Here is a 20806-nt window from a genome sequence, read left to right as displayed (position 1 = left end):
TAATCCTCCTAGTATATATGAATACTTTGGGGTTCAAGAACCCATATAGTTTAACGCTCACGGCCATTCTCTAACAGAGCCAAAACCCGGTCAACCCGCTTTGATAAACCATCAAATTCCTCCTTCCGCTGTTGTTCAGCTTCATGCTGCTCTCTACTCTTATCAATAATCCGCTCATACCGGTCCATTTTCTCCTTCTCAATCTCACTCCATTTGCTGATCATAAGCTCGTCTCCCCGCTCATTTGAATCTAGTATAGTCTCCATCATTTTTGCATTTCCCCTGACCGGCAGGTCCTTACTACTTCCTTCCGACATAGCCCTCTTCCTTGAGAAACCCTCACCGGTACTCTCAATCTTTCTTTTCCTAGCCAAACTACTGCTCATATTGCTTCGCAGATCACTGCTAACTTGCTTCTCCCTCTCTAACATACTCTCACTCTTTTTCTTTCCTTTGCTCGAATCACTCTGCAATTCATCTATCAATTGAATCCATAGATCGAGAGCTTGATCTTTCTCTGTTTCCGCTTTTGCCAACCCACTCTGCCATTTTTCTTTTTCAACAGCTTTCCTCCTTTCGTCCTCCCAAGTCTTCATGAAGCCCATAACGATAGCGTCAATCCCTGTTTCTGTAACGGCAGCTAGACGGATTGGCTATGTGAGTTGTCTGGGTACAAGGGAGAAGGATTATGCAGTGTGGTTGGGTTTAGTGAAGTGGGTTTCTATTATGTTCTATTTGTTTCTGTTACGCGAGGGTATGAGTCAGCATTGGGATAGGGTATGGATATATAAGGGGGGCGTTGTCTCGTGATTTCTTGTTTCTCTTTCTTTCTCTTTTCTCTTTATGCAACCTCTGTACTTTACAGTCACGAATACTATTAGGTTCGCGCTACGTCATAGGGTTTACCCGGTATACTAGACCAGGTACAACCATCCATAGTCCATAGTCCACAGTCTCCGTTCTTGCCTTAGGTGTACCCTTCGGCCCCATAGTCCATAGTCCACGAACTTCCTACGTCCACGTCTTCGCCTCGGTTGTATTCCTTGGCTTCATAGTCCCTACGCCCATAGTCCCCGTTAGACTTAGGTTGCATCCTCTACAGCCAACCAATACAACACCGCCTCGCTTAGCTCTGGTCGCGACCATGTCCGACATCACTCAAGATACGTTGTTGCAGCGTCTTTCAGAATTTTTGACCATATATGGTCCTCTCCCAGCGGATATAGACTTCGGTGATGAACTTACCGAGGCCCATAATCTCATTGCTGAATGTTTGGAGGCTTTCACCAAGCCTTCCGAAATCCCCGAACCCGTTATCAACACGGCTCAAGAAGAGGTCATTATCGATCTCACCAAGGAACTCGAAGCAGCTGACGAAAAGGCTGCCGATCTATTGCAAACCTTGTCCGAATGCCAGGAAGACTTTACCGAGACTATCCAGGGCCGCGATGAAGTTATCGTTGCTCTCAAGGGCGAGCTCGAAGAATCAAAGGCCGAAGAAGAAGAACTTCGGTATCGTCTCGCCCTACACCAGGAAAGTCTCGCCATTGCCGACGAGAACCTCGCCGATGCTGAAGACGAAATTCTTCACATCATCTCTGCTGCAAAAGCCTGGGAAGCCCAAGCCAATGCCACTATTGCCGGTCTTCGTTCTCGTATCTCCGTCTCTGCCGCTACAGTTAAACCTCGCCATGTCTCCAAGTCTCGCTATCTGTCCCCTCGCTCTCAGGATCCCCGTACCATTAGTAATTGGCGAGAAAGGCCAATTGAAAATGTGTCCCCAAAGCCGGCGCTAAAAGGTCAGCCCCTTTGGTAAAAAATGGCAAACCAAAGGGGCCAGCCCCGCCACCTGTTTCTGTTCTCCCTGCTGCTGCTGTGTCTGAGGATAAGATGTCCGAAGACTCTCTTGTTGTTACCTGTTCGGTCTCTCAGAATTCCGACTCCTTCATTCCCACCTACGCTCTCATTGATACTGGAGCATCAGGATATGCTTTTATCGATGAATCTTTCGTACGTTACAATAATCTTGCAATGACCCCTCTTAGGAAACCTCGCCAGGTAGATGTTATGGATGGAAGACCTATCCAGTCAGGAGAAATTACCCACATTGTCGATGTTTCACTAGATATTCATGGCCACCGAGAAATTGCTTCATGTTTCGTTACAAAGTTGGGACATTATCCGATCGTGATGGGAATACCGTGGATGCGACGGCACGATGTCACCATTCGGCCAAAGGATAATCTACTTGTTTTTGATTCTCGGGACTGTATTAAACACTGTTCACTCAATGAAACTGCAGTCACTGTCCATGGAATATCGATCCCTCTACCAGAACATCATACTATTGTCGTTTCAGCAGTTGAGAAATCCACCGTCAACGTCAAGCAACTAGTACCAAAGGAGTTCCACCATCGTCTCCACATGTTCCAAGAATATGATGCTTCTGTCCTGCCGCCACATCGACAGTCCCATGATATTGAGATCGTATTGGAGGAAGGTAAACGACCTCCATATGGACCAATATACGGCCTGTCCCAGATTGAATTAAAAGCGCTACGGGAATACCTCGATGAAAATCTACCAAAGGGATTTATCAGAGCTAGTGAATCACCGGCAGGAGCACCTATACTATTCGTAAAGAAAAGTGATGGGACTCTCCGGCTATGTGTGGATTACCGAGGTCTCAATGCGATCACAGTCAAAAATCGGTACCCGTTACCACTGTTAAAGGAAACTTTGGCTAAACTTTCGAAGGCACAGTACTATACCAAGTTGGATCTACGTTGGGGATACAATCAGATCAGGGTAGCGGAGGGAGACGAATGGAAAACGGCATTTAGAACTCGATATGGACATTTCGAGTATACAGTAATGCCGTTTGGATTAGCCAACGCCCCCGCCACCTTTCAACATTGGATTAATGATATTCTACGCCCCTACCTCGACCAATTTGTAACGGCGTATTTGGACGATATCCTGATTTATTCCGAAACTCTATCGGAACACAAGGAACACATTCAAAAGGTTTTGAAGGTACTTGATGAGAATCATGTCCATCTTAAACCTGAGAAGTGTGAGTTTATGGTTCAAGAAACAAAGTATCTTGGTTTGATTCTCACCCCGGATGGGAATCGAATGGATCCGAAGAAAGTTGTCGATGTTTTGGAGTGGTCTACACCAAGGAACCTTCATGATGTTCAAGTATTTTTGGGATTTGCGAATTTCTATCGACGGTTTATTTTAGGATATTCAAGGATTGTTGCTCCGCTTACGGCTTTGACCAAGAAAAATATTAAATTTGAATGGACGGATGAGAGGGAGGAGGCATTCCAGATATTGAAGAAGATGTTCATAACGGCACCCATACTAATGCATTTTGATCCGGATCGGAAAATCGTGGTAGAAACCGATGCATCCGACTATGTTTCTGCTGGAATCCTGTCCCAACGTGACAACGAAGGAATTCTACATCCAGTCGCTTTCTTCTCTAAGAAACATTCCCCTGCGGAATGTAACTATGAGATCTATGACAAAGAACTCCTGGCGATCGTACGATGTTTTGAGGAATGGCGACATCATTTAGAGGGGGCACAATTCCCAATTGAAGTTCTGAGCGACCATCGGAACCTTGAATATTTCATGTCAACAAAGTTATTAAACCGTCGACAAGCCCGTTGGTCGGAATTTCTTTCACGTTTCGATTTCGTCATTCAATTTAGACCAGGAAAACAAGGGGCGAAACCAGATGCATTGACTAGGAGGTCGCGTGACCTGCCTAAAGAAGGGGATGAGCGGTTGACCCATCAGAGTCAAGTGGTGTTGAAGCGAAAAAATTTAGATGCAAAGCTAAGTTTGTTCGCGGGTTCTTTTTCAAATGAATCCGCTGAAGGAATGTCCACTGTAGAAGAGTTGTTTTTAAATGCTTACCAAGTTGACAGTTTCCCGAACAAAGTACTCGCGATGCTTCGGAACGGCGTCCGTCACTCGAATAAGATCTCGCTTGCCGAATGTACGGAAGATAATAACGGTCGGCTACTTTACCGTGGCGCACTCTATGTACCGGATGTCGACGACCTTCGGCTAAGACTCCTAAAGGAACATCATGACAAACCATCGGCAGGCCATCCAGGTAGAGCGAAGACTTTGGAACTCCTGAATCGAGAGTACTACTGGCCACAGATGCGAAAATATGTCGACCAGTACGTTAGGAATTGCAGTGTGTGTGCCCGTAGCAAGGCACCACGCAATGCACCTTATGGGGTACTTCGACCTATGCCAATACCCGATGGACCATGGACAGATGTGTCAATGGATTTTGTTACCGACCTCCCAGAGAGCGATGGATACAATGCAATCTTGGTCGTGGTGGATAGGTTAACTAAGATGCGACACCTAATACCAACAACAAAGGAGGCGGATTCAAGGGAAGTAGCGAGACTGTATATTGACAATGTTTGGAAATTACATGGGTTACCCGACACTATGGTATCCGATCGAGGGACACAATTCGTTGCGGAATTCTGGAGGTCTCTTTGCGACCGTCTGGAAATATCACCAAAGTTTTCTACTGCGTTCCACCCTCAGACGGATGGGCAGACGGAAAGGATTAATGCCGTGATGGAACAGTACCTTCGGAGTTATGTTTCCTATCAACAAGATGACTGGACTCGATGGTTACCAATGGCTGAATTTGCGACCAACAATCACACTTCAGAAACAACAAAGATATCTCCTTTCTTTGCCAATTCAGGACGAAATCCAAGAATGACGTTCGGTCCTTTGGAACATGGTAGGACGACAGCAGAGGATCAGGCTAATGGTATCGCACGGGAGATGAAGGAGGTATTAGATTTTCTACGAGATGAGTTGTTCCGAGCGCAAAGGATTCAAGAAGAGTCGGCCAATACCAGTCGGGCTCCCGCTCCTCACTATCGTGTGGGAGATAAGGTTTTCCTATCCACCCGCCATGTCCTTACCAAACGACCCTCGAAGAAACTCGATTGGAAGCGTATTGGGCCATATGTTATTAAACGAATTGTCAATCCCTATGCCTATGAATTAGAACTTCCTCGTTCTATGAAGGTCCACCCTGTATTTCATGTTTCGTTACTGTCGCCGGAAGCCATTGATCCCCTACCAGGACAACAACAGTTACCACCACCACCGGTCGAAGTTGAAGGACAGGAGGAGTGGGAAGTCGAGAATATTTTGGATTCCAGGGATCGTCGAGGAAGATTTGAATACTTGGTTAAGTATGCCGGTTATGACGAAGCTTCGTGGCAGCCATTGTCGGATGTCGAACACTCGCCTGATATTGTCAAACGATTTCACGAACGATATCCACGGAAGCCTAAGCCTACCAGGAGGTAGGCCGTAGAGGGGGGAGTGGTCTGTAACGGCAGCTAGACGGATTGGCTATGTGAGTTGTCTGGGTACAAGGGAGAAGGATTATGCAGTGTGGTTGGGTTTAGTGAAGTGGGTTTCTATTATGTTCTATTTGTTTCTGTTACGCGAGGGTATGAGTCAGCATTGGGATAGGGTATGGATATATAAGGGGGGCGTTGTCTCGTGATTTCTTGTTTCTCTTTCTTTCTCTTTTCTCTTTATGCAACCTCTGTACTTTACAGTCACGAATACTATTAGGTTCGCGCTACGTCATAGGGTTTACCCGGTATACTAGACCAGGTACAACCATCCATAGTCCATAGTCCACAGTCTCCGTTCTTGCCTTAGGTGTACCCTTCGGCCCCATAGTCCATAGTCCACGAACTTCCTACGTCCACGTCTTCGCCTCGGTTGTATTCCTTGGCTTCATAGTCCCTACGCCCATAGTCCCCGTTAGAGTTTCCTTCCGGTACTCCTCCCTCATAACCTCCCAGAATTTCTTCTTGGTCGACCCTTTCTCACTGAGTTCGGGGAAATGGGAAATGCACATGCGCACAAGCAGGGTTTGCATTTCCGGGTCCTTGATATAGACCTTAGTCTTCCTCATAGGCTTCTTTTTCTTCTGCACGACCGCCACTTGAGATTTCTCACCTGCCCGCACAGGTGAATCAATCCCAGTCAGATCAATAGGAGACTCGCAAGCAGCAGCTATATCAGCCAAAGTGGAAGTTCTGTTTTCCAGTAGTGATTCGTCCCAGTCACTGTCCGACATCATAAAGGTCTCGGAGAACTCATTCTCGACCTCTACCAGAGTTTCTCTCGGCGGTGTTTCGTTTCCGCAGCGCGTTTCGTTTCCCGACGACGTTTCGTTCCGATTCAATCCTCCCCTGCAGAGATCTCCTGCTTCCCTATTGTCATATCTAATCTGTATTTTGTTCCGCCGTGTTTCGTTTCCGTGCGTCGTTTCGTTTCCGTGCGTCGTTTCGTTTCCGTTTTGGTTGTGAAAATCATCAGGAGGATGCAGCAAAATATGCTCTATCTGCATTATCTCATCATTCCTTAATTGTCTAGATGACATTGTGTACTATAGCTTCTGTTAGAAATGTTCTTTAATCCAGGGATGAATACTTACCTGGATGGCTGAGATACAGGTACAACTGGGGTAGAGAGGTATGTGACATGCATGCAGGTGAAGGAGTGTAGTAGGATGGAAAGGTGTGGGGGCGTTGCTTAACTGCATTTCCAATAACTGAGGTTGAGGAGTGGAGCCCGAAATCCTAACTCATCCGGGATCCGAATTTAAAATATTTGTTGCGAAACCTCTCCATTGTATGGATACGCGATTCGTATGTCAGATTTATGGGCTGGCCGTAGCTTTAGATAGTGCTTTAGACACTGAATGGTTGGATCTAGGAGATGACCTCCTCGCATTTGGTCTCCTGGCTGGGACCTAGGCCTCTCAGAAAACGGCAAGCAACTTTTGTTGTTGGGATTGAAAGTAGCTACGTGTGGGTTTATCTTGTACGCGTTGCTTTAGAAATGAAAGCATAAATCTCTCCCCAGACAAGAATTACTTGAAGTTAAATGCCTATGTCTACGAACTTGCCCGGTCTTGACGTTATCCAGTCGAGGTTATCTGTCGAATCTTCACAGAAAGTCACTCGAACATGCAAGGACTCCGATCATCCCTACTCTCGGGGCAACATACGCGGTATGTTACGATTGCTGACTCGATAGATTTTGGTAATTGACACAATGCCGAGGTAAATCCTCCGGTCTCCGATACTGTAACTGGTGGATACTACCCGGTATGTGGCGAAGACGGTTGCTTCCGCTTCACCAATCTTCGATATTCAGTACATACAGTAGGAAGCAACCGTAACCTCACCTCTCGTCTTTTTCGAGTTTCTTTTCTTCTTTTTCTTCCAAAAAACCAACCCGGTCAGATCCATCTTGTGATTAGGCTCAAGCGAGGGCAGATCGACTCCTCCGCTTGAACCCGTTCATCGCGTTCCACACGTTCCACACCTGGTTAAGTAGGGATAATCAAAGTTGATAGAGATTAACCATGTAAGTACGAGCGGGTACTTATCAAGCCCCAATGCTGCCTCATAACTCCGCATGCATGCGTGGGGATCTGCAACCAACGCGTGCGATAAGATAAGTATTTATTGTTATTATATATTAGGTATTATTACTAGCACTGTGCGACTCAATATCAGTTGTCGACTGATTAACATTCTTCAAGCCTTTGTCTGGGCAGACAGGATTATCGGAGGCGCTCGAGCCAGAAATCGGCGCATCACCCCAAACTCACACTAACTGCTGAAAGCCAAAGCAGGTACTCTTAGACAAGAGCTTGCCGGTGTGCGCGGATAGGCCCCATATGTAAAGCACGATCAGGCGAAGAAAAGAAAAAAAATAAGTAGCAACTGCACGTTCTGATAGGCCCGTATTCTTCCACCTTTCCCGCCTCTTTTAGGGCAGTTCCGCGATTCCCAGCCAGCGCCCTTGTTTCGGGCCACTCCGTCGCCGCTTCCCTCTACTCTAGCTCTACACTGTCTCACGGTTACAGCAGTAAATTTCAAATGCGTGTGGAGGACTGGGTGTTGAAGTTTACATGGTAGGTTATCGTGTAACTAACGGCAGTGACTTGGCTTATTGGTATTCCTTATCATACGGATATCGTGTACAGTCGCAGCTCGTAGTGTGGCGATAGATGACAGAGCTACTCAGAGCCCACCGTAACATTATATATAGAAAGTAAGCTTAATCCAGATGAAATTAAAGACCGTGTTCTTGAGGCACTCGAAGCCAACCACTACTATAGGACTGTAAGCTGTTGTATCAACCAAGCTGACATCTTCTACCCCAATACTATTACGCAGATCACAACATTTTGTGGGGGTGCTTGGACCATAATCTTAGAACACCGGACCATAAATTAGGTTAAATCGGCCAACCAGGAACAAGAAGTGCAGGAAAAAAAACTGGACTCATTTTTCACCAAATCTAATTAACATCAGAATGTCTGAACCGGACAGAATTGGGCCAGATGTCGGGCCAAAAAAAACCATGGCAGATCGTGTTCGTGCTGTTAAGCATGCATTTCTGACGAGGCATGCTTTTTCAACCATTTGTTTTGTACGATAACTGCTAATACATGTGATATAGGGACGGACTACTTGGTAACTACGATTATGGCTTCCTCTTTCGTGTACGCATGATCCAGTTTACGACGCGAGACCACCTCTCTAATGTTTTCCATATAGCCCAACCTACCATTCATGCGCCGCCCGCGCAAAGCCGCCCCGTTCTTCGGCCTCGATGACCGCATGCCGGTTGTCCTAGGACTAATCCTCGGATTCCAACAGTAATTATGCACACCACGTCTCTCTCTGCCAACGTATTACTAATGTTATCTCTCATAGTGCACTTGCAATGTTGGCAGGCGTTGTTTCTCCGCCAATTATTATAGGAAACGCCGTAAATCTAGGGCCGGAAATGACACGGTATTTGGTGTCGACTTCCTTGATTGTTTGTGGATTTTTGTCGGCGATACAAATCACCAGGTTTCACATCAAGGGGACACCGTATTATATTGGTACGGGTTTGATATCGGTGTAAGTTATTATGATATTGTTGTTATCAAAGATACTAGAAGCTCATAAAACCATATGCAGAGTTGGAACATCTTTTGCTATAATCCCGGTTGCACTGGGCGCGTTTGAACAGATGTACCAGAACGGAAAGGTAATTGTTTCCCCTGCTTCTTCAGCTACTAGCATGGACTAACCTCAATCAACAGTGTGCGTTTATACTTCCTTTCAAGAACACCAAAAACGGCGAGGAAGGATCTATCTAATGTGATCTTTTGGTATAATACAGGTCTTACAGATGAAAACGGCATCCGTCAGCCTTGTCCCGATGCCTATGGTAACACTTTCTAAAAACATCAATAACCGAGTGATATTTTATGATTAGTGATTCAAACCCGAAGACAGAAAACTAACATAGCTTTCTTTAGGTGCCCTCCTCGGAACCGGTATAGTTTGTGCATTTCTCGAGATATTCATATCTTTCATGCCTACTCGATGGATCCAACGCATCTTTCCCCCCATAGTCACTGGTCCCACTGTTTTACTCGTCGGTGTAAAGCTTATTAGCAGTGGATTCAAGAATTGGCTGGGAGGATCGGGGCCATGTATGAATATGCCAGAGACTGGATTATATTCATTGTGCCCTAGTATAAATGCGCCACATCCGCTGCCGTGGGGCGCGACAGAGTTCATTGGTTTGTTAGATCAAATGACAGAATTGAACAAGGCTGATAATTCTAGGGTTGGGGTTTTCGGTATTCATCACAATTATATTGTGTGAGAGGTTTGGAAGTATGCAGTCGTCTTCCACTAAAGCTGTGATAGGTACATTTCGCTGAATGCTGTGATAGGTCCAATTATGAAGTCCACTAGCATTGTGATTGGTCTCCTTACTGGATGCATCATCGCTGGAGCAACCAATTATTTCGACAAGACTGGTATCAACGACGTAAGACATTATTTCAGTATTTATAACTTGAGATTGATGCTAATTTTTCAATCATTCTCAGGCACCTGCTGTCTCGTTCGTTTGGGTGTACATATTTAAGCTCTCAGTATACGGGCCACTAGTACTGCCGTAAGCATATACCCCTCCCTTTTGTGGGGTAAATACATGTAGCTAAATCCACGCCATGTAGCCTGCTAGCGGTGTATATCATTTTAGCCTGCGAAGCAATTGGTGATATAACCGCAACTTGTGATGGTATGTTATTGCTTCCCAAGCCCCGAAATGAAACATTAGGATTAACTGTTGCTATAGTTTCCAGACTAGATGTTGAAGGCGGGCTATTCGATTCAAGAATCCAAGGAGGATTATTGGCGGATGGCCTCAACGGCCTTGTTGCTGGCCTTGCTACAATTACTCCCATGTCGACATATGCCCAGAACAATGGTATGTCCTCTGATATCCATCCTTTTTGAGTTGAAGATAGTAATAGAAATTATATTGCAGGTGTGATCGTAAGTGTCCTGTGGATGGATACACTTCCAAACATTCGAATCAAGAATACCCTGACAGTTATAGGCTCTTACTCGATGCGCAAACCGGAAGGCCGGCTATGCAGCCTGGTAACTACCCGTCGATTGGATTCATTTCTCGTTCGAATGGCGCTGTATCTGACACTTGTTCCAGTTCTTTCCTTATAATCATGGGTATTTTCGCAAAGTTCGCAGCTGCTCTGGTCGCAATCCCGTCGGCAGTTCTCGGCGGCATGACAACGTTTCTGGTAGGCTTCCGGGTTTCGGGTGATGGGACGTGTGGAGACTGATTCATGGGGGATCTGCAGTTCTGCGCTGTTGCCGTGTCTGGAATGAGTATTACGGCGACTATGCCGTTCAGTCGACGGAGTGGGTTTTCTTCCCCCCTATATGTGGCTAGATGTACACTGACGTATTATGGTTTTATCGCTGTGTAGATCGATTCATTCTTACTGCATCTCTTTCAGTGGGGTAAGTGGCATACTGCCTTGGTTAAGTATCTTTTGCAAAACTGACCGAATGAAACCCAGATACGGTGCCACCCTTATTCCGGATTGGTTTGAGTGAGCCTTATCCCCGCTCTAAACTGATGTTGACACTCTTGATTGCCGTGATGCTAAATACTATTGCTCCACGACAGACATTTCTTCACTTATTCAGGCGGGGGAGGCCTGCAGGGGTTGATCGATGCCGTCAATCTCATTATGGAGACCGGGTTCGCCATAACCGCCTTGTGAGTTGAATTAGCCTTACCTTTAGTGACATCTGCAAGACCACGTTATTGTATCTGATAGACTGACGCCGTCCACTTTTTTCTTTTATTTAATGCAGCATCGCAATCATCCTCAACCTCTTCTTAGATGATGAGATCGAAGACAGCGGCCTGGAGATAACCAGTAGTAACGACATCACTAGATTCAACGGCGTAGAATCTCCAGATTTATCGGCTGAGAAGTCCGAAAATGAGACATCTGCTGATATTTCAAAGCAAGTTTAGCTAATAGCGCATATATACCTATTCAGCTTCTGATTGGGTTTATGTTTTTTTTCGTATTCATTTTAATATTTGATTAGTTATTATTTAACCAATGTCGTGATAAATATTATTTGTTGAGATTTTTTTTGAATGAAAGAAATTTTCGTTACCTTACTCTCCTATGTACGAACGAACAATTGCGCCATCCATCACGCAGGGTTGAATACCGTTGTGATTCAATAAAATTTGATACAGTGCTAAGATCCGGGGTTGCGCTATTGCTGCGGATGCAACTTCTGGTAGTGGATAGTGTCAGAGAGCCAGATTGCTGGAGATGTCTGACAAGATAAGGATGTTGCTTGTATCTAGCACGTGTGTGATAGATACGTCTTGGTTATGTTTTGTGCTGGTTGATCAAGACAATCAAACTACCCCTCAGTGGGAGGAAAAGCGATGGACAGGGCGGCGGCCCCTCGGTGTTTTCCCCGCAAGTGTGTAGGGTTGATGCGCCTAACGATCTCACCGACGACGGGTCCTAGTGTGGTGTGTATCTTTCTTGACCGTCGTAATAAACCAAAGATGGGCGGCGGCGGCGGCGGCGGCGTGATCATGTAGGTACATACTCTACGGCCTCTACCTACGCCTAGGTATGTAGTACAGGGCAGACAGACACCATCATCCTCCGGAGCATATGTGCTCTTCTCCATCCAATAGTCAAGCGTGGCTGGAGTGAAGGCTGTTCGGCAATTTGCGGAGTCAGTCCCTGCAGGGCAGCTGCAAGCGTAAACTACATATGGTCTTCGTCTCCGCAAAAACCACCCCGTCATGGATTATCACCCTAGTCTATTGAGAAGTATCATATCATGTAGGTGCCTATGTGTTCTCAACATGATACAGCTGTATGTAGAGTACAACATCTAGAGTACCTGGCCAGGCCTAAACTACATGTAGAGTACTACATACAGATACCCAAACTTGAGCTCCTCCAGAGTCGTACATGTAGGTACCATGCGGGTAGAGTACTTTAGGTGGTAAAGTACTCACAGTCTAAAGTTGAGCATAGCTACAGGCCCCGGGGATAGCGGAAAAAGATCGCGGTATTTTTTCCCTCCATCGCCTCCACAGGTATGGGGGTGTAAGGAAACAAACACGCGCGCCGAGATTAGGCATTACTGCATGATTGACGCCCTGGTAAAACATTCAGGTCATGTCACCGAGTCCATGGAAATCCAATAAATTTGCCGTTCCGCATCTGCAGGAACTTTTTTCTTTCATTCTTCCTTGACGATATTCCTACATGTGCATAACTGCTCTGCCTGCCTGCCTGCTGCCTGCCTGATCTGAATTTGTACTCTATGTGGATTCTTCCAGGTTGTTGGTTGAATTGTGGAGAGTCTACTGTTCCACCTGGGGCTAGCATGGAGGTTAAAGGGCTCGGCACAAGTCGCGGCTGTCTGAGGGCAAGAGAGAAAAAGGGTGAGGGACAGATTAACCCGAACACTGCAAGAGCGGTGCACGGGATGACGAGTTGCCCTACAAGCTCGGTGGGAACTAAACCACTAGGCATGCCCGTCTAGGCCATGGACCTAATAGTCGTTGTGTTTGTGGTTGGCGGTTGGTGGTTGGAGGTGGTTGGTGGTGGTGACTATGTGGTGGAGGAGGTGTGTGTAGAGGGACCGGGTCGAAAAAGGTCGTGAGAAACATGGCGGCGGCAACAGTACAAAGTAAAAAAACGACTGAGAGTGCCTGAACGAGCCTCATCTCATGAGCCGCAAGTAAGGGCAAGCGATTTAAACGCAAAGGGCTGGGTCTCTAGCCTAGCTGGGCCAGCCTCTGGCTTAACTGGGAAAAACGGTATAGCTAGCTTCCTCGACGGAACAACAGAGGCACGGCCGGAGTTTCCCCACAAGACTGGAAAAAAAATATATTCCGTATTTCCGTTGTTACTCCTGCCTGCCTGCCTGTCCACGCCCACGCCTACGTCTCGGGTGAATCCGGGTTATTAGCCGGGCTGTCTACAAACGTCGGATGAGAATCACTTCAGAGATAAGTGCCTTACAACTCCCTCCTCCTCCACTTCCCTCTCTGGCCGTGCGTTTCCCCCGTCTGATTCTGAAGGGATCTGGCCATCGTCTTATGTATGGTCATCGCACGCTTCCCTCTCCCTCCCCTCTCCCCATATATTGCAGTCTATCTATCATGTGTTGGACAATCGCCTGCTTTTTGAGCGTTTTTCCCCTTCATTCTCGGCCGCAGCCGTACTCTATGTATCTAGAGTACATCATGTAAGAATTATTTTTTCCCTATTACCTTATGTAGAGTGGCTGGCCGGTAGGCCACCTTGATGTACCGTACTGGACTTTATGTAGGTATTGCCAGATGGGTGCTAGTCTGTAAGTAATTTCTCCGTCGCCTGTTCAACGGAAAAACTTTTCGTCGGAGCGGAAGATAAATTCATCTTTGTACTAGTACGCACTGGGGTAGCCACCCATCCCGGTAGAGCCCCTCCCCCGATCCACCGCAAGGGAGAGATGTTGGTTACAAGAACTATGCCAGATTCGCGCGGATGTGGGGCATTATCCATATTTCCCGGTTTCTTAAACATGTGAAGGGCATCAAGAAGCGAAGTGCCTGACAGGAAGGCAGAAAGGAAGGAAAGAGCCAGGAGAATCCAGGAGAAGGAGGAGGTTGTTTCCGGCGGCCATATCCAGAAGTCAGGGGACGGGGAAGGTGGGAGCGCTCTTTGCCTATTGTCCAGATGTCGATGATTCTGGCCAAATTATACATGAAATACGACGGGGCGCTGGGCCTGTTGCCTGTTCCTGTCGTGACGGACAAACCAAATCGAAGGAAGCATTCCCAACGATCTCGCATGATGTGGAGACCTGGATCGCCTATGTGCCTGGCGAAGCCCATGTGCAGGGCTTGAGAATAAAGAGAATAAACGGAACGACTCCCGACTTTCCTCCGGTGCTTCAAGTCAGCTTAACCCCGCAAAACCACAGTATCATCTTTCGTCAGTACCCCCACGCGAAAGCTGGATGAGCTAAAATGGGTGGAATGTCCCTGAACGAGCCCATTCTAGCCGTACGGAGACAAAGCCGAGGATGAAACCGTGAAGCTTTATGAAACAACAAAAGGTACGGTAAGGGCCACGGGCGGAGGCAAGATGTAGTGCGAAAATAAAATCATTTTTAGACAAAAGACGTATTTTTATGTCTAGGGCGGTCTAAAAAGGCGGAGAAGGAGAAACATGGAGTCCCCCAAAACCTAAACCACCTTCAGATCATCTAGCTCTAGCTAGAGGTACCTAGACGCTAGCCACATGCACATTGTTTAAATGATAGTATGCCCGTCTGCACATTATTCTTTACCTACTCTTGTCAAGTTACGCCTAGGTAGAGCGGAGTATGTACGGCCATGGATGAGTAGGCCGCATTTCACGGAAACCCTTCACAGCTGAAGTGTGCATAAGGACAGCAGAATCTGGTTGTGACAGGAATTTCTATTATTTGCCCAGTTTCGCAGCAATTCCATGGAAACTGCAGTTCATCTACCGTACCCCTTTTAACCCTCCCTCATCCTATCATGTTGCAAGCCATAGCCTGCTTTATGCTTTCTTCTCCATACCCCACTGCATATCAGACATACGGCGTACCACAGAAGCCGCACCATGAGGGAACGGTGGTAGCGGTTGTCAAGCCAATTTTGTTTTTATTGATGGATGAGGTTGTTAAGTGGCCATCTGCCGAATCCCTTTTGGGAAAGGGTATTATGGGCGTCGAGGAGGTGAGGGGGAGGATTTGTCTGCCTGGGCCATGACGGCTCCCCCACACAACGGTATCAGATGAAATTTCCACTTGATCGAAGATAGGATGGTTGGATAGGTGTGTAGCCAACCCCACTCACTCATCACTCAGCCCGTGGAGCCCCGAATGAGTGCGCACGCCCATTCTGGTTCCGCTTAGCCTCCAAAGACTCACAAAACGTGCGTGTTGCGTATTGTCTAGCTATCCATCGAAGGTCACGACTCACGACGAAGTTGAATATTTGTGTTCTGGGTACATCTGGTACAAGAAGGCCGCCCTTCCCCAGATCATTTCCCCGCCTGTTTCCCAGACCAATTCTACAACTCATATAAAACGAAATAAGAAACAAAGAGAAATAAAACAAAGTTGTTGGTCCGTTCAAGAACACAGCCCGCTGTAGCCCACACGTTCGAAACCCAGCAGCAGCGCACTTGGAAACATCTCTTATCGCAACCAGTCCGCAGTTGCAGTAAGCCAGCCCCGCCCTCTGCATTTCCCCAGTTCTCTCTAAGATAGACGAAAGGCGTGGCATTAAGCTGCGCTTCAGATCATAACTGACAGGGTCGGTGTGCTGTGAGCAGGACCCGTAGAGCCAGAATCCAAATAATAACAATCAAGATCTCGGGAGGTGTTGTAAGAAAAGAGTGAGAAGGAAAGAAGAAAATTAGGCGATTTATTTTGCTCGCCGGCTTGCATCAATAAACTTGTCCCACCTGGTACCCCATTCCCTCCGCGGCTCAGTAGTCCCCACATCGACCCAGTCAGCTACTACTACTACATACTACTACTACTACTACCACAGTAGCACTTACTCGCCCTAGGGGAGCAGCGGCAACAATATCACAGCGCCTCACTTTTTTTTCCTTTGCTTGGATGAAATTTTCACATTCATACCTGGAATCCGCCTTCATATTTTTTTTTTATTTTTTTTTATTTTTCCTATCCCCCAGTCCCCGCGCTTGGAACCCTTAAGCAGACCACGCATACACGCATCCGCCTCATCACAAACCCTTCTTTTTTGTCTACTCTCATCAGCGTCATCAGCGTCATCGTCTGTTAATACTTTGCTATTGCTGAGTGTTTGCTGTTTTGTGGTTGTGCTGTGCTGCTTTACTACGGTCTACTACTACTGCAGCAGCATCCGTCCCACCCTCCTCCTTCCCAGTCCGTAAAAAAAGAAGCAAAAAATATTTCCCCGAACATCGGGGGCCAGCGATCGGTAGACTACAAATCCAACACACGCCCCCCCTCTGTGAATCTTCTGCCCACCCCCCCCCCCCCTCCCACACCCTCACCATTTCTGTCCCCTTTCCCACAGGCCTCTGACACCGCGCCTGGCTACATATAACCCCGCGGACGCCGTCTCCATTATTTTTTTTCTCCACACTATTTACTCGCGTCCGTCATCGCTTCATCATCACCACCCACTACAACTACCTCCGCAATAACCTTCCCCCACACAACCATAACTAACATCAATCAACAACAATAACAACAAAAAAAAACCCATAGTCAATCACATGCAACGACCCGGCTCTAACAATATTTCTTCCCTCTCAGCCCTCCTCCTCCAATCTCCTCAACAATCCTCAATACCTCAGTCCATGTCTTTTCACGACGATAGAAATCATCAGATGGGACTAAATAGTCTTCTACCTCCTCTTGGTAGTCTCTCTCAACAGGATGCAATGCAAGATGGACGACCTGAATTGCCTAGACCTTATAAGTGCCCTCTATGTGACAAGGCATTCCATCGGTTAGAGCATCAGACTAGACACATACGTACTCACACTGGGGAGAAGCCTCATGGTTGCAACTTTCCTGGGTGCTCAAAGAGGTTCAGCCGTTCTGATGAGCTTACAAGACACTCTCGAATCCATACAAATCCTAACTCTCGAAGAAGCAACAAAAACCAGCAAGCTGCTCTTGCTGCTGCTGCTCAGGCACAGCACGATGGTTCAGCTATCTCCACAACTGGTAAGATGATGCCGCCTCCACCGAAAATCATTTCAAAATCGGCTCCTCCATCCCACGTGGGCTCTCCCAATGTCTCGCCCCCTCACTCATATCATGGAATGCACGCACCATCAATCCATTCGGGGCTATCGCCTTTTGGAAGGGCCTCGAGCAGTCCTTCCCTCGGTGGGATGAGTAACCAGCAGGGAACCTCTGGATTGGATCTGAGCATGTTGGCCCACACTGCTTCCCAGCAACTGGAGCGTGAGAGACATTATTATCCTCAGCAGCACAATAGCTATTACGGAAGCCGTCCCGCACTTCCGGCGCTGTCTCATGGCACCCAGCCGATGTCTCGGTCTCACTCACACGAGGATGATGATCCGTACATATCTCATCGCTCAGTCAAAAAATCTCGCCCTAGTTCCCCGGTTTCAACTGCGCCCTCATCACCCACTTTCTCCCATGATTCATGTTCTCCTACACCCGAGAGCACCCCGCTTGCTACCCCAGCACATTCTCCTCGACTATACCCACGCGACCGCGATCTCGAGTACAACATGCAGCTGCCCAGCATCCGGCACTTGTCATTGAGACACATGCCTGCTCTTGCGCCCATGGAGGTCGCTGATCCCTACAATGCGGGAAGCCCTCCCGTTCAGTCTGCACACCAAACAAAGGGACTCAGGCTGGGTGATATCATCAATCGCCCTGACGGTGCTCAGAGGAAGCTCCCAGTTCCCAGAGTTCACGTTCATGATCTTCTCAACAACACTTCCGGTCTGGGATTCTCATCAGCTTCATCGTCGACGTCAAATTCGATAGCCGGAGGGGATTTAGCCGACAGGATGTAATTAGCGATTTTCTTTTTTGGAAATGGTGCGGAATTTTTTCTTGGGGTTTGGACGGCGAATATCTTTATCTATATTTTTTTTCGTTTTTCTTTACACTGTTATTATTAGAGGGATTATGATTGGGATAAACCATGAATGGAACTTTTGGGCGTTTGTTTCTGGGACATGGAAATTTCTTTTTATTTTTTTTATTTTTAAACTTCCCATCTCCACTGTCATCACACTACTACGCATTTTTATTTCATTTGTCTTTTCTTGTCTATGATTTTTGGGGCGGACACCTTATAGAAGACCCTAGAGGTCGTTTTTGTCAGAACTTTTATACAGAAGTACCAATATTGTTTATTCTGAAAGAGAAGGAGTGCCGGAGAAAAAGAAGGAATCATGTATTTCTATGTTATTTTCCTACGAGATTCCCATGCTCGAGTAGTGTAGACGGTTTTAATTTTATTAGAGCCTCGCCTTGAGTTGTACAACTCGGGTTACCAAAACTAAACTCGCCCCGGAGTCTTCATGCAGTACTTATCTTACTCTCGGAATAGATATGGGAAGTAGATTAAATCGCGATCAGTCCACTCTACTTCCTTGGCTCGCCGGCTCTCGGGAACCCCACATATGTACCCATTACCTTTAGGGGGGAGGGGGACTCGGGAGAATGACCGGAAGAACAGATGGCCCTTGCAGCCACCCGCGTCCTACATCTAACTACCGAAAGATGTGGCCATCAAACTCAGATCCATTGACAGAATCAAGTACTACAATCCCATCTTGAAGTTGGAGGGGGGAGCGGTGAAAGTGGTGAGAATCGTTAAACAGGATCCAGGTAGGTATTACGACTTCCTGCAGAATGAAAAAGGGGTGATAGTACTCTAGAGTACCTACTATGGGGGAGGGGTGAGGTGAGATGAGGTAGGAAGTGAGGAGAGCTGGCTGCTTTCAAGCAAGACAGTACATAACATAACAGCACTGTGCTTCAGCTTGGGAATTCTCTTATCTTGTCCCACAACTCAAGGGAACATGTTGCATGTTCGATCGTGTTCTTTTTTGATACATCGCACCAAGGAGAAGTCCAATCCTATCGGCAGCCCCCACTGGGTCACCACCATTCCTCCCTGAATGAGCCTTCCCTTAACCCCCCATGAGGAAACCCCACAGAAACCCCAAAATTTGTTGCCCATGGTCGAATATAGCCGGACTTCTGTAAAAAATAACCGGATTACATATGTCATTGACGACGAACCAAACCGATGGAGAAGCAGAGAAAATCGATGCGGATGAATATGTGGGCTTGCAGTTTCCGAAAGGGTGAAGCTCATAATCCGAGAATGGGGCTTCGCTGGCGCTTACTTGTCCATAAATCCATGTTTATGTTACTTCCTCGAGTAGCTACCCCAGACTTTTTTTTTTGTGTTCATTCAGCAGGTACCTTTTCGTGCCTCTTGCTTCTCCAGCTTTGGGAAACTTACCCCATGTCACCCAAAGCTGATGTCGACGGCCGTTCTCGGAAATGGATAAGGAAAAGAGGAATAATGGGGGTGTTTTCCAACCGCTCAGATAAGTTATGTGGGACGCCGCGTTGCCAATTCGGATCAGTGCAAGCGTTCCATGTGCCAGATCAAGCAACTTTCTCACAGCTCCGTTTCACAGCAACGACCTCCCCAATGCATGCATTTCGAAATTTGAAACTGATGGTGGTGGGGGGGAGGCAAGGCGATTTGATATTCGCTTTCTCACCCCCATTCCTTAAAGTTCCAACTCTAAAGAGATTTACGGAGGCGGCGAATGCACGGTTCCCATCAGATTGTGGTCGGCTGGCGGACCGGAGCGTCGCCCCGAATCTCCGTCCTGATTTCGAGAACGCAAGGTAGAATATTGTTCTCCAGAAAATACTCCATGCCTGCCTGGCCCCCGGATCGCCGCAGCGGGTGTAGGTTATATTACGACCCCAACACCTTGGAGTCGAACTTCTCATCATGGAATATGTAGTGGGCGATCATTGACGCGGGGGATAGTAGGGAAATGTTCCTAGCTTCCCCGTGTCCTCATCTTTTATATTAAATCGTCTGGACAACTCGATTTGTTTATTTCCGGCGTTTTGTACACAGCGAGGGTGGGTGCGGTTATGCACAAGAGTTCCCCGGGAAATGGTCAATTAAGTACTTTATATCGCGTGATTCTCAATTACTAGCATAGGAACCACAAGCTTTCGACCTGTGCCTTCAAGCTCTTCCCCAGATGATGGTGATCGGAGTTCTTCACCTGATCTACCGACTTGAAATCTGCCGATGTCAATGGAATCTCACCAGCATCTGTTCTAAATATTTGGAGTGTGGGCATGGTTTTGAAATTGTTGATATATCTTGTAACTACTGACTCTTGCCTGGCTAGCTGCTGGTACCCCTCCGAAGGAAGTATCAAATATAGGGCCACACATAAGAAGATCATGCGTGTTCAGTTTAGATTCCAAGTCTAGTAGGAACCTTACCCTGTAAAAAAGTCCTTGCACTTTTCTGCGGTTGGTATCCGGAGTATTCAAGGGACTCCTTTGCAAAGAACGGGTCTTCATGGCCTAGTTCCTACCTACATGGCGGGCTATGTATCGACAGCGGGAATTGCAGATCACATTTCCTCCCTTTGGAATGGGGTACAATGTAATGTATGTACTGCGCATACTACAATATACTCTAGGGTACGCTAGAATGAAGTGGCCCAAAAGTACGGCCGGTATTAAAATTCTATGCAGAC

At 47.0% G+C, this 20806-nt stretch overlaps 5 protein-coding genes across 5 annotated transcripts; 3 read left to right on the top strand and 2 right to left on the bottom strand.

The window, feature by feature from the left end:
- Positions 1–50: 50 nt before the first annotated feature.
- On the bottom strand, positions 51–605 carry H6S33_001673 (uncharacterized protein; the record flags this gene model as incomplete). Its single annotated transcript, XM_044833027.1, has 1 exon — positions 51–605. The coding sequence occupies one exon, from the start codon at positions 603–605 to the stop codon at positions 51–53; it is 555 nt and encodes a 184-aa protein (XP_044693734.1).
- A 5171-nt stretch (positions 606–5776) lies between these two features.
- On the bottom strand, positions 5777–6466 carry H6S33_001672 (uncharacterized protein; the record flags this gene model as incomplete). The annotated part of the gene is made up of 1 exon (XM_044833026.1): positions 5777–6466. The coding sequence occupies one exon, from the start codon at positions 6464–6466 to the stop codon at positions 5777–5779; it is 690 nt and encodes a 229-aa protein (XP_044693733.1).
- Positions 6467–8415: 1949 nt separating this feature from the next.
- Positions 8416–11463, top strand: H6S33_001671 (uncharacterized protein; the record flags this gene model as incomplete). The annotated part of the gene is made up of 20 exons (XM_044833025.1): positions 8416–8507; positions 8563–8605; positions 8661–8761; positions 8820–9011; positions 9072–9141; positions 9306–9324; positions 9416–9682; positions 9729–9779; positions 9839–9936; positions 9998–10065; positions 10127–10191; positions 10249–10380; positions 10441–10448; positions 10513–10556; positions 10621–10714; positions 10775–10835; positions 10904–10937; positions 10997–11029; positions 11107–11199; positions 11298–11463. 20 exons carry the CDS (start codon positions 8416–8418, stop codon positions 11461–11463), a joined length of 1731 nt encoding a protein of 576 aa, XP_044693732.1.
- Positions 11464–16771: 5308 nt separating this feature from the next.
- Positions 16772–18061, top strand: H6S33_001670 (uncharacterized protein; the record flags this gene model as incomplete). The annotated part of the gene is made up of 2 exons (XM_044833023.1): positions 16772–17088; positions 17152–18061. 2 exons carry the CDS (start codon positions 16772–16774, stop codon positions 18059–18061), a joined length of 1227 nt encoding a protein of 408 aa, XP_044693731.1.
- A 1469-nt stretch (positions 18062–19530) lies between these two features.
- Positions 19531–19929, top strand: H6S33_001669 (uncharacterized protein; the record flags this gene model as incomplete). The annotated part of the gene is made up of 1 exon (XM_044833022.1): positions 19531–19929. One exon carries the CDS (start codon positions 19531–19533, stop codon positions 19927–19929), a length of 399 nt encoding a protein of 132 aa, XP_044693730.1.
- Positions 19930–20806: the final 877 nt, after the last annotated feature.

The sequence above is a fragment of the Morchella sextelata genome (genome assembly GCF_020137385.1).
Source record: "Morchella sextelata strain SCLS chromosome Unknown scls_11, whole genome shotgun sequence".
Classification (NCBI taxonomy): Eukaryota; Fungi; Ascomycota; class Pezizomycetes; order Pezizales; family Morchellaceae; genus Morchella; species Morchella sextelata.
The sequence above is the reverse complement of the archived record's forward strand: the minus strand, read 5'-3'. Positions and strand labels throughout refer to the sequence as shown.